This window comes from Haemaphysalis longicornis, unplaced genomic scaffold (genome assembly GCF_048455015.1).
Source record: "Haemaphysalis longicornis isolate Haplotype H1 unplaced genomic scaffold, Haemaphysalis longicornis Haplotype H1 scaffold_6, whole genome shotgun sequence".
NCBI lineage: Eukaryota > Metazoa > Arthropoda > Arachnida > Ixodida > Ixodidae > Haemaphysalis > Haemaphysalis longicornis.
In genome coordinates this window covers 96,670,786-96,684,311 of record NW_027526407.1, presented here as the reverse complement: position 1 = coordinate 96,684,311, position 13,526 = coordinate 96,670,786, and the positions used below count along the sequence as shown (strand labels likewise).

Below are 13,526 nucleotides of genomic sequence, written 5' to 3'. Positions count from 1 at the left end.
TGACGCGGTCTATTTAAGTATAGACGTGAAAGGCTGCGAAAAAAACGGTCCTAGCCTACCAGTCATGAAGACCTTTCAGTGGCAAGTTCTGAAATCCATGCGAGGTCTCCGACAAAGGGTCTCTGACAAAGTGAGAGAAACCCCCAGACCGGCTGTTTTTGCAGCCTTGCACCACAGGGGCAAGCCGGGCGAATTTTTTTCAACCCTGTCTAATCTTTCCTTCCTTAACCCTATGCTGTTCTCTCCCCGATCTTTATAACCCTGCAACGAGTTGTATGCACGTCACTTGCAAGCTGAGCTCATATTTTAACTCAAATCACTTCTCTCTCTCCCAGTGTGTATGTGTATCACTCTAGATATCCTCGGTAATGGAAAAATAATGTGCTACCATCTAAACGGAAATACTCCAGATAGGGAGTAAATTGCTTGTCCTCTAGCGTGCTCCGTATACGAAGTTTTATTTACTCCACTGAGAGGGAGTATTTAATAAACTCTCCTGACGAAGGGAGCTTTTTCAGGCATTTAGCGGAGTACTTTTGCTTTGATTACTCCGCTGAGGAGGGAAGCTTTTGCGGGTATTTTGCAGAGTATTTCGCTGTATATATTACTATATTGAGGAGAGGAGTTTTTTGTGGCATTTGGCGGAGTATTTTATGTAATTAACCACACCCTGAAGGAGGGCGTGTTTATGCGTCCGGCGGAGCATTTTATTTTACCTGAAGCTCCGCCCGAATAAGTGTTCTTGAGTGTCTAGTGAAATATTTTGTTTCTAAGAACCACGATGAGCAGGCGAGTACCGAGACTTGCAAAGAACCAAACAAACATTTATTTCATTGTCCGAGTACGGCCATGTTAACTTCACAACAGAACGAAATATTTGAGTTCAAAATACATCACCCGATACCCAAAAATATATATGCAACACGAACAAATACGATAATGGAGACTAAGTCACATCGAGAGATATTTCGCATCAAACTCATATGAAATACCAATCAGTTAAAACATAAAATATGGTAGAAAATATACGCGGCTACCAGCCATACGGTGGCCCACTGATGTTGTGCTACTGAGCCCTAGCATGGTGATACGATCCCGGCAACAGTGACGTTTTTCTGAATAACGCGATAAACAACAAATCTAGTCTGCTGATATTTTCGCCAAGTAAAAAAATTGGGCCCATCTCCCCGTAAGGGGGACTCGAGTAAATGCGTCGCATAGGGGGTGGGTGTATTGCGTTAACGTTTAGTGTTCGGGGAGTTGGTGGTGGTGAATGCGTTGTATCAGCAGCTTCTTGACGTAGTTTGAATGAGTCAAGGATATAAGGCGCGTTCGTAGCCTCCCATTCTGTGTCGGCTTTGTGGCGCAGTGGGTAGAGCACCATGTACATTGCGTTTCGCCCGCAGGGTCGAGGGGTCGAAACCAGGCGCCGGATAGTATTTTTTTATATAGTGTAGGGGGAGGGGTGCGGACTACGACTACGGACGTCAACGCGGGTGACATCGTGAGTTACTGAAATGCTCTGCATTTAAAAAACCCAGACTGCCAAAAATACTCCATTACGGTGCCCCCCATAGTCATACAGATTGGGCTTGTTGAAATCCCAAGATATTTTATTTGAAGCTCCAAAGTACACCCATCACATCTGCGCCTGTTCTACTAACTAATTAGTGCAAATTCCGAAAAAAGGGAAAAAACGTTGCAAAGCAAAAAACATATATTCCCTCTTTAAAGGAGCCATGAAGAGAAAACACAAGTTTGGTTCATTCGAAAGGTTGCCTCGTTAGAACCATAACGACACCACTTATAACGCAAACTTCGCTCAAATAAGCTACATAATAAGGAAAAAAGGAAATGACCATGCGACCCACCAGCTCATTTTCCCCAACAGAACCTATGATGTCACTCGAGAATGCTCTGCGATTGGCGGAGGCCGGCAAAAGCAAACGCATGTTAGGCAGGGCTTACAGTTTGCATAGCGAGCTATATGTCCGTGAAACATACTGCACATTCTTTTTATGACAAAGAACGGTGGAGTAAACTGTTGAAGTTCCGAATGAACACGCAAGCGTGTGTGCCAATGCTTACGAAACAACCGCCGGCCGAGCTCGACATCTTGCCGTCGCGCAGACGAATTTTCGGGTTCGAGGCTCTTAGGGGCCAACGAACCGTTCCAGCACGTACAGCCGCGACCTTGCTTGGTATCTTTATCCCTTGACAAGAGGTTGGCCGTCATATCACCAACCAGCAAAGGTAAAAATATAAACGAGGGGAGTAAGGAACAGCAAGAAGCGACGAGATAGTGCCAGTCGTCGCATAAGTTTCGAATGGTGTTGGCTTGCTGTTGTCGTTACCAGCTCGTTTCTAGTTTACAACTACTGAAAACTTGTTTGTTCGAGTACTTTACAATGAAATTTCGTTGCTGCGTTTTGAAATGCCCATGTAGTACGGGCAAATCGTCAAGGGAGTGCGACATCTCCGCCGGTGAAGATATCTCCTTTCATGTGCTGCCAAACGACGAACCGCGGCGAAGCAAGTGGCTACGTTTTGTGAACTTTGCAAACGGAGGAGAAAGGGAGCTAAAGGAAGTACGAGTGTGCTCGCTTAATTTTCGACGAAGTGATTACGGCAGGGACACTTACGTTGGCTCACTCCATGGACATGCTGGCGCTCGTCGCCAACTTCGTCAAATCGCCGTCAAAGCGCTCTGACCTTGGGGCAAAAATGCCGTACACAGCGTGCATTGACGCTCGTATCTTTCTGGTCGGAGCAGAGAGCTCGCGCGAACGGCTTTCCATACACGACACTGGCCAACTGGCATAAGCGATACTGCTACTAAAGTTGAACTATTATTAACCGTAATAGAAATACGGCACATACGTACCAGTCTGTATTCGTCCGTCGCGACGGGGCTGACGAGGCAGCGGTGCCGACGGCAGGGCGTTCGTCTGTTATGGCTATCGCGGAATGGTCGCTTTCCCGTCCACCGGGTATCCCACAACTCCTGCCGCTCGTGCACTTAGAAGCATTGAGCGTTCAAGTGGTGTGAGGTGGTTAAATGCGATCCCTTGCTCCTCGGCGAGAGTTTAGTTCTCCGGATCAGGCGATTCCATGACTAGGGCTGCGGGTGCACTAGCTTTTACTAGTATTTTTAAAATGGCCGCCGTCTTGGTTTCGGCACGAGTTTCGGTTCCTGTCTGATTCCCGCGTGTGGGTGCTATATGGAGTCGACATACTAAGTATCTGTTTCATGGACCGGCTCGTATGACGCCATTGTTCACGTCATCAAATGTGCAATTTTAGCGGAAGATTTAAAATTTTGTCTTAAATTGCCTTATTTCTCAGTGAATAAAGCATCATTTGCTTCCGGGAAAGCGCTTGGGGTACTATGAAACACCTAGTCTTTCGAATAAAACAACTTTTGTTTTCTCTTCATGGATCCTTTAAACCATGCGATTTCTGTAAAACACAGAAATCGATAGGGAAATCAGCACCGTATTTGGCGATTATCCTTATCACCAAATTTGCAAGAGTTTACAAGAATGACATGACTAGCCCCGTTTGAAAAAGGAACCACGGAAAAGTTAACGGAATTCAAAAAAGCGCAGTCGAGACGGAAAGGCCACAACCATACGACATCTCAATAAAAAAAACCGAGAACTCACTAAAAGAAAAAAATTTTTAAGCAGGGTATTCAGAGATGACGAAAATGAAGAAATGTCACGAAGCCCGAAGAAAGGAAGATGTTTAACTACCAGAATGTAAACAAGATGACGACATTGGAAAGGGCATAGGAACTTCCGTTACGTGCACATGTTTTCGGTGCAGTCAACTTGCTTTCTGTGCGTATATCCCTCCTTCTTGTAATCGCCTTCCCTAAACGGCAGGGGCGGACGGCAGCGCCTTGGTGTGCACGACACGGCGTTCGTGAACGTTCCCAGAAAACGACGGGGAGATTTTCTCCCCGAGTGACGGAGGGCGAACGGGCGATGTATGCTTGAAGCAACACCTTCGCGGAGTGTTTACGGCAAATTTAGAGCTTTTGTAGCACTGGAAACTCATGATTATAAAGGATGGGGGACGATTTTACACAGGAAAACAAATAAAAATAAATAAACATGTGTAGCTACTTTGTACAATCATGTGCCGTATACAATGTAAAGAATTGTGAACTGAACACTACAAGCGATGGGGCCATTGCGGAAAAGGCTAGCTTCTTTTTGGCCGACTCCTGTTAGTTTAAGCAAAGTGCAGCTCCTGGAATATTTTTTAATGAAGAATGAAGGCATTAGGCGGGTCGGTCTTAGCAAATGATTGCAGCCAGACACAAACATGTTCAGGTTTACGCCACCACCACCGCGTCACAGTCCGCGACGGTAGCATCTTCACGGCGTTAGTTGACTACATCGACCCGCCGCGGTGGCTCAGTGGCTAAGGCCTTGCGCTGCTGAGCACGAGGTCACGGGTTCAATTCCCGGCCGCGGCGGCCGCTTTTCTGATGGAGGCGAAAAGCAAAAACGCCCGTGTGTACGAGATTTCGGCGCACGTTAAAGATCCCCAGGTGGTCACAATTAATCCGGAGCCCTCCACTACGGCGCGCCTCATCGCCTGCGCTGCGTCGGCGCGTTAAACCCTACAATCAGAATCGGTTGACTACATCGAGTATGCACGTACCAAATTACAAAGTACAGGCCAGAAAGCCTCCCTACCGTTTTCGACATCCACCTTGCTCTGTAGGAAGATTGGTTGCTTTCACACCGCAACATTTTTATGCGCGGACGAGTCCTACGCTCGTTGTTGATCCGATCGGCACTTGAAGTATCCTGTTCGATCTTCTGCGCGCACCCACCGCCCCATTCCACCGCCGCGAAGCGAACGCGCGCACCCTACAAAGCGTCGGGAACTGTCTTGGTTAATCGTGCTGAGACATCCCTTTCTTGTATGCCCTTTAACCTTCAAGACTGTCATATTTTGGAAACTGCAGGCGACAGGCCACGCTTTCTATATCTGAGCGGTCCACCGGCGAGCAGCGGCCATCTTTACGACTGCCCTCTCGTTTGCGCCGAGATCTCGCGAGAGGCTCTTCCTTTAACTCCGCTCATGGACGGAGCTTTTCCGTGCATGAATCTTTCCAGCCGGAGTTTTTTGAGGTTATGTGCTTACCTGCGTCCTCGGTTGGAGCAATGGTGTGTTATCGCTGCGTATTTACGCCGTCACTTGGTTGACGGCGCCTTATGCGTAGGTTGCTTTACACACTCCTCAGTGCGGACTAAGCATTGTACTGCTGGAGGATTTACCAGACCATACACCCAATGAATATCCCCACCCGGCTCGCTTTCATTTACTGTGTAGTGGCGTATTACATTGCATTTGTGGCAACCGTGTCTTGTGTCTGGAATATCTTTTATGTGCGATGGATTTTCGCATGAAACATGGGAGCTCAGGGTTCAGTGCTTGGGTTAGTCTGCTAATCGTTGCGTGAGAAACTAGCGTCCCTCAAATACCGAAAAAAATTAAGCACAGCAGCAATACTCGTCGATATAGCTTGCTATGCGAAATTTAGGTCAGTGGTCCACACCTCGCTTGAAAGTTGCATTGTAATTGCAAACTGTTTTCATAAGTGGCACTGCCAAGAGTGGCCGGCGGAACAAACTGCTCATTGCATTGCATCTCGTGTTACAGGCTACAGGGAAGAGACCATTCCAAAAACTGATGTTTCTCGTCAGAGACTGGCCATGCGCTTACGAGAGGCAATACGGCTTTGAAGGGGGTCGCAGCTTATTAGAGCAGCGCCTGATGGTTTCCGAGAAGCAGGAACCGGAGCTGCAGAATGTACGGCGTGACATCCGGTCATGCTTCTTGGAAATGTGCTGCTTCCTGATGCCGCACCCTGGAAAAAAGGTATACCTAATGTTTTTAAATGGCACCAAAACAGGTCTGGTGCTCCGCAGGTCGCGTCGACGAAGTCTTTCGTAGGGCTCCTATCAGACATTGACGATGACTTCAAGGAGGGGCTGCGGGAGCTGGTGCCTTCAGTGCTACACCCAAATATGTTGGTAGTCAAGAAAAACGGTGACTTTGAAATCACTTGCCAGGATCTACTCGTTTATCTTGAGGTATGTTCGCCAAGTACGTTTGTCCCTGTCTTACCTTACCGGTTGTTCCAGCGGCAAGTGGAAATATTCAACAAAGGTGCCCTCCCGGAGCCCCGATCTATGTTCGAGGTGAATGACCATTGTGTGTTTGTGATCGTTTAGTTGTAGCGTATTCTCACCTTCCAGGCAACCGCCGAAGCGAATAACTTGACGGCTGTGAGCAAAGCTATTGAGCACTACAGGAATGGCATGGAGAAAGTGAGTTGTCGCAGTACGCGGCATGCGTTCTCAATTCATATGCTTCGTATTGACACACAGGGGCTTCGCGGAGACAAGTCGTACCTGGATAGCAAGAGTCTGCTTGACAAGCATCAGCGAGTGGAAGAATCAGCACTGGAGCTTTTTGATAACGCGCCCAAGCTCGGAGGGGTCACTTATTCCAAGCATCACAAAGATAGACTCAAAAAGGTAAAATATTCTTCCATTAAATGTAGCCTTTCCTTTTTGAGGACGAAGCGAAACTCTTTATTGAGCTCCTCAAGTCTTGAATGTAGGTAAAGGGCATTACAGATTCTTCTCGTGATACTTTGGAGGAGGGGAGGAAGAAACGTGTCTCAAAAGCAGACAGCCCTGTGGATACGTCCTCATTCCAGGACCCCTTAAGTCCGTCTGGCTTCTTGGGCTCACTGTCCCAGAGCCAAAGCTGGTCGTCAGGGTCCAAGCTGGACACTGCTCTCTCACAGTGCTCAGGGGAAGGAAGGGCAAGGGGGTAGGGGGGGTTCTTATCACAGCCCCACATCATATGGTAGAGAGCGCCAAGAGCCTCGCAGAAGTGGCATTGCGAGGAGGACAGGAGGCTGGGGGCCAGAATGTGAGCTCTAGTGGGTTGGGAAAAGTTTTGTTTGGATGCCTCGGAGGCGGCGCTCTTGTTCTTTAGTGAGGCTTTTGTGTGCAGGGGGATATAGTGTTCGTTCCAGGCGATAACGCTGGGTGATTTCTTGGAACGACAAGAGGGGGCCGACCTGCTACTTCTCGCTGAACTCCTGGCTTGCCTGGTGGGTCAACTCTCGGGCACGCTCATGGGCAGCTTCGTTACCAGACATGACGGAGTAGGCTGGAGCCCAAATAATCCTCACGGGATGTCGAGGAGAATGCTGGAAAAGAATTGTTCTGGCAGGTCATGATATGCAACCACTTGAGAAGGTTCTATAGGCTTGCTGGCTGTCTGCGATAAATATTTCTGCAAAGCTTTGTGCAAAGGCTAGGGAGATGGCCGGTTCCTCCGCCTGCAGAGAGTGGATGGTGGGAATTGATAAGCATGTTAGGGAGATGGGGCGTAGATTTTCTGTGCTCGATAACCTTCCAGGCTTTGGAATAAGGCGCACTTCTGCCATCTTCCATTCTTCCGGGAGTCGACCTGACCCCCACACTGTGTTGAGATGGCCCGTGATGTCAATATTAATCTCGTTATCTAAGTTGCCAAGTAGCTTATTTGTTATGCCGTCCCCACCTTGAGCCGTGTTGTGCTTGATGATGTGAAGGGTCGCCTTGACTTCGTGGGTGTAAATGTCTTCATCCAACATTTCGCTGTCCTGAATAGGAGGTAGTGGGATTTTTGAATAGGCTGGGAGGTTTTTCTCCTAGAAGGACTTCATGAGGTCAGCAGAATTTTCTGGGTGGGTCTGGATTACCCTTCGCATGGTGTGATTGGATTCTGTCTTGCTTTTGGAAGACTCTATTATATATCACAGCAGTCTGCAGGTCTTTGATGTACTTAGCGTGCCCTGTCGACTGTCACAAAGGGATAACCAACTTTCTTTACACAGGCGAGCCGCATAGCGGGCTGCTTCCGCCGTCAGCAGAGCTATCCTTTTTTTCAGGCGACGATTGAGGCGCTGGCGTTTCCATCGTTTGATTAGGATCCTTCTTGCTTCTTATAAGGGGAGAAGGTGTGGATCTTCACAGGGATCCGTCGTGATAAGGTGAATATTGTTTGTAACGCGATTCACGTCTTTGCGAATTTGGGTGGTCCACTCCTTTAGCGTGAGGTACTGGGTGGCTGCACATTTTAGCCGGGCTTCGTCCCTTTGTTTGCGAAATTTCGGTCACTCCGTTAGCTTGGTTGTACCTATTGGGGCAGCGTATAAATTTCCAAGTATTGTGGTGGCAAGGACTGAGTGGGCGCTTCCCAGAGTTTCCTCCGTGGGAGACCACATAGCGTTGACGTTTCCTGTGGTAGTCGTGAGATATGGACGTTTCTTTGGAGACACTATTGCCCAAACACGTGGGAGCATGCGGGTCTGATAGCAGAATCAAGTTTTACTCTTGGAGGATGGAGTGCAATGTGGTCCTTCTTTTGTTAGTGTAGCTGTAGCCCCATAAGGTGTGTGTCGCGTTAAAGCTTTTGTGATAACAAGTGGATGAGAGAATGCAATGCGTTTTGCTTCTTTGATGACATGAGAAAGATTACTTTCTTGGCCTTGGGGGCGAAAATATATGTTTAACACGTATAAGCTCTGTGCAACTAGGTTTACTTGGTACGATTTTAGTGAGTATTCCAATTTGCTCCGATTGCTGGAGTGAGTGCTGTATAGCTGTGAGTCGGTTGCTTATAGCGTGGAGAGAGAGATCGTGGATCCATCTTCGTAGGTGTCGAAGCGAGGAATTTTCGCGGGGGAGTTTGTTTCCTGAAGTGTAATAATATCGGGTAAATCCTCAGTGGTGGAAATGTACTAAGCTAGTGAGCTTAACTTCTTCTTGTAGCCCCTACAGTTTTATTGCCATATGGTAAGCTTTGATTGCTGATGGGAAGTGCGCCTATTTTTTGGTAGGTCCATCTTGAGAGGTGGCGTCGTCTGTCAGGGTTGACGGCTTGCTGTAAGGCTTGAGGTCTCGGGGACAATGACAAGCATGGACTGCCTGCCCCTGTCCTACTAATTTATCTAACCATTGTGTGATTTGTTTTAAAATGGCTATCATTTGCTTTACAGTTTCGGCGATTTGGGTATTCTTTTGTGCAGGCGGGAATTCTGCCATATTGGCGGGTTGGGAAGTTAAACTTAAAGGGGGTATTTGTGCGGGCTCTCGTGTGGTGGGTTCAGGTTTTTTGCGTTTTTCTGGCGTATGGTTTATCCCTTGCCTGATTTATGCCTTCAGTGTGAGCAGCTTATTATGGGGTTGTAGGTTTGCCTCGCATTGTTGTTTAATCTCGGCACGAAGCTGAGCGTTTAGTCGTTTTAGCTCCGCCAGCTCCTTCGGTGGATTGGGGGAGAGCAGGGGAGAGACGTGGAGAGAGCATCTGAGCCCAGCTCACCTGCACCGACGTGGCGTCTTGAGCGGATCTTCGCTTGGCGCTGGCTGGTCTCTCTTAGGACGTGGAGATGGATCGGGTCTTCCTTGTCCCCCTGGCGGGTCCTTTGGATCTGGAGCGGGATCTTGACTCCCAGCTTGTGCGGCGAGCTTTGGTGACCTCGCTTGGCTTTTTCTCCCACTGACTGGTGGAAGAAAGCGTTTCGGGCACTCCCTGCTAGCCGCGACGTGTTCCCGCCGCAGAGTGCCGATTTGGGCTGGCAGTGGTGCGGGACGTCCTTTTGTCAACAGGCCACAGCGCTTGCAGTGAGTGTCTGTGAAAGCGTTAGGCTTGGGGCAAACATCGGCTCTGTGACCTGTTGAGGGGCACAAGTGGCAGAGGGTGTGGGTGCGCTTTTACAGTAAGCACCTGGTCTCAACTCCCTTGATGTACACAAAAAGGGACGCTCTTCCAAGCAAATGTGATCAGTATTGTGCCCGTCTCGCCAAGTCTTCTGCACGTGAGAGGCTCACAACCAGGGGCAGAGAGAACCGCCATTATTTGCTCTGCTGTGGCGTCAAGACAGATGTTGTGAATCCCCCCTTCAGGAATAGTCGGGTGAGATTCCGTAGCTGGTTACTGGAAAAATTGTGCCTGCAATCTTAAGCTCTTGAAGTTTAATTAGCGCTTTCACCGCCGCTATTTACGGGGTACTAACAACCAGCGTGTTTTGAACCTCATTAGTTCTGATCTTCAAATCCGCTTCTGGCCACGTGAGCTTTGCTTCGTGCAGAATGCAGCTGGCAAGGGTTTAAGAGCTAATTTTAAATGCAGAGCATTTCAGTAACTCACAATGTCACCCGCGTTGTCCCGTCGTAGTCCGCACCGTCTTTTTCCGGACCCCTCCCCCTACACTATATAAAAGAAAATACTATCCGGCGCCTGGTTTCGATCCCTCGACCCTGCGGGAGGAACGCAATGTACATGGTGCTCAACCCACTGCGCCACAAAGCCGACACAGAATGGGACTGTACGAACGCGCCTTATATCATTGACTCATTCAAATTACTGCTGACGAGCGCTCCCTCGTCAGCAGTTGCCACAAGTGCAACAACATTAACGTAACGCAAACTACTTAACGTCGTGCGCCCCCGGAAATGCTCTGCATTTGATCGTGCCCCTAGCCAGGCGGATGTTTCACTGCGTCGCCATGCGAACAGTTTGCCACGCTTTAGTTGCAGTTCTTTCTTTGCTGGGGTGCCGACGAGTGGCGCCACCTCCTCGCACTTCGCCGTGGGAGTATCCGCGGCGGGGGCGAGAGATGGCGCTGGCGTCTCCGCGGCCGCGTCTGCGGACTTTTCATCAGTGCTAGGCCATTTTGTGGGCAAATGACCATCTTATATTCATTCTCCTGAAGTGGAGGTGGCTTTGGCTCCCTTGAAAGTAGGCTGGAGTTCCTGGTCGGTTTCATCGCCGGCTTCAGTGGGGTTGTGCCTTCATATGGAGTTGGAGGATTCTGCTTCTTGCGTTGAGCACGTCGGGTGGCTTCTATTTATGGTGCAGTTTTGTTTTCGTCGTCTTCTTTAGAGCGTAAAAATGCTTCCGATGACTGCTGGTCTATGTTGCCGACATCGTAAGGCAATGGTATTTGGCTTGGAACGACGAACGACGAAGCCCCTGGGGCTACCGCATGTGGTGACGTGACATCCATAGGCGACGCTGAGCTACGCTGGTATTAGAGGTAGTGGTGCACCACCACCTCGCAGCTTCAGAAGACCGTAAAATGGCGAAAATTTGACTTACGGCCTAAAGTATGATATTGGCGCGATCCAGATGAATTCACGTGCACGGTGGCAACGCTTTTAGGTGACACTCATGGGCATTTCGCCAATTCTCCCAAGTTTTCTGTAGAGCTCTTGAGAACTGGCCAGCTCTCCTCTTCTTCTTCCGTCCATACTTTGGACGTACACTTTCGATGCTTCTGTGAACCAGCCCATACGGCAAGGAGAAATCGTAGCCTCTTTTTCAATTGCCGATGCGCTAAGAGCCTGTCTTGCTCATAGGCTTCGCCGTGCGGGAACCATATTGCTTCACTAAGCTTTGGGTACGAATTACAATAATTTGACAAATTGCATGCATTTTGTTAACATTTTTTTAATTGAAACTATAGAACCATTTCAGAGAGCTTGTAACTTCCTCCGTAGTGGTACAAATTTCTTATTTCATTTCATTATTCCCCACTCTCACTGCCCTAGCGATTGATGTAAAAATAACCTAAAGCCAAGTTTTATCCCCATCTTTGACTGCTTTTTGGGCGCTTTTGCATATGATCGAGTTTCTATGCTGAATAAGCCGCGGGATGCCGCAGACTACTCGCCTCCGCTCCGTGGGCTAGGAAGAGCAAGACGTACTGTTGGGCTAGTTGGTAGGACATCATTAGAATACTATAGCGCAATGAACGGGAACGAAAACAAAAAAGACGACGAGCGAATAGCGCTCGTCCCGTCGTCTTTTTTGTCTCCGTTCCCGTTCTTTGCGCTATAGTATTTTAGGAAGAGCATCCCGGCACTTACCGGCAGTTTTCTACAAAACCACCATAGAATGCTTGTCTTCGCGAATATCGGCCACCGCCGCCGCTGCGGGGGAGGCTTTCGCCGTTTGTGCGTTGCTGTGCGCTTGGAGCTGGCGCGAGAAGTGTATCCTGGTCACGGTTGCTTAGGGTCGCGTACATTTGCACCAGCAAAAAGACTAGATAGCCTTTCCCCGCATGGGGCACCTTGAGTATTCATGGTGACTGTGAGCAGTGACACCGCGGACCCCCCGCTTCCATACATAACACGTGTTCAACTGTAGCGAGGTGCTGCAAGGTGAAGGGCAGAAGCCGTAAACGGTGGCCGTCGGAGCCTTGGTCAAGCTCCGGCCTATGGGCTCCCTGTCTACCAGGCAGGGAGCACCGTGACCTCTTTTACTGCCAGGGTAACGTCAAAGGGGAAAGTACCCCTGTTCCCGGTTCTGTACTATGGCGCATGATATTTTTAAAAAGTCCTTTCCAAACTGATCGTGTCCCGAAAAGGGTACGCAGCGAAACAAACAAGTCACTCCTCAACAGACAACTCTTTTGTGCACCACACAACTTTACCAAAGTTCTTATGATTCACTCACTCGAAGCTGAAATTGTACTCACGATCAAGTCCGTGTTCAAATTGGCACGACTCCTGGAATTCATTGTCGCTAGCAAATATAAGGCAAAAAAATTGTCATCAGGGGATGTACACCAGTATACACCAAGAACCAGTGAGGCAAACTTCTGAACCAGACTAACATGTGTGATCTCAAAAAAGCTGTCTCAGCGTACCGCTCCCTGAACACTTCACAGGGGGTCATCTCTGAATTAAAATTATTGAGCGAAACACAACGAGATCTTGTTCAAGCCCTCCATCACCAAGGTGTAACAGCCTGGAAGCGAATTACCATTAGATACCGATGGAAAAGAGATCAAAACTAAAACTTTTGTCCTGACCTTTCACAGAAGCACCCTTCCTCAGACCATCAATGCTGCGGTTCTTACGTTGTCAGGTTCGACCATATATTCTTAACCCGCGTAGGTGCTTCAAGTGTCAGCGTTATGGGCGTGGTACGAACACATGCCGAGGGAGGCTGACATGTTGGAAATGGGCACAGCATGGCCACCCAACTGAGAACTACACCAGCAAGACATTCCAATGCTCAAACTGCGAAGAACCCCACTAAGCCTTTTCCAGGTCTTGCGACGTCTTCAAAAATGAGAAGAAAATCATACACCCGAAAGTATCTGAAAGCGTCACTTTTCCGGAAGTGCGCAAAAAACAGTCTATGTTTTCGTTCAGTGCATATGCCGACGCAGCTCGCTGGGGGACAATGCCGCGTCTTGTCTCGGCAGTGACCTAGTACTGCAGTGCAGATACGGTCCTTCCCCCTCACTCCCGCTGGGTTGCCGAAAGCAGCCCAGGACACTGCTGCACCGACTGGGGAACCTCCAGTGGCAGTGGCGTCCAGCAGCACTGCTGGGAGAGAATCTGCGGTTACGACTTCTGCTCCGCTGGCCCCCGAAGGCACGGTGAGCAACGATAATGAAGTCGCCGGTTCTGTTTTCGCAGACACTG

At 48.9% G+C, this 13,526-nt stretch overlaps 1 protein-coding gene across 1 annotated transcript in view; it reads left to right on the top strand.

Moving 5' to 3' along the window:
• Positions 1–13,526, top strand: part of LOC144141785 (atlastin-3-like) — a 64,791-nt gene that overhangs the window by 26,431 nt on the left and 24,834 nt on the right. The window contains exons 5-9 of the mRNA XM_077673281.1: positions 5,683–5,901; positions 5,952–6,116; positions 6,168–6,224; positions 6,282–6,353; positions 6,414–6,563. Coding sequence (XP_077529407.1) covers positions 5,683–5,901; positions 5,952–6,116; positions 6,168–6,224; positions 6,282–6,353; positions 6,414–6,563 — 663 coding nt within the window. The remainder of the gene's footprint in view (positions 1–5,682; positions 5,902–5,951; positions 6,117–6,167; positions 6,225–6,281; positions 6,354–6,413; positions 6,564–13,526) is intronic.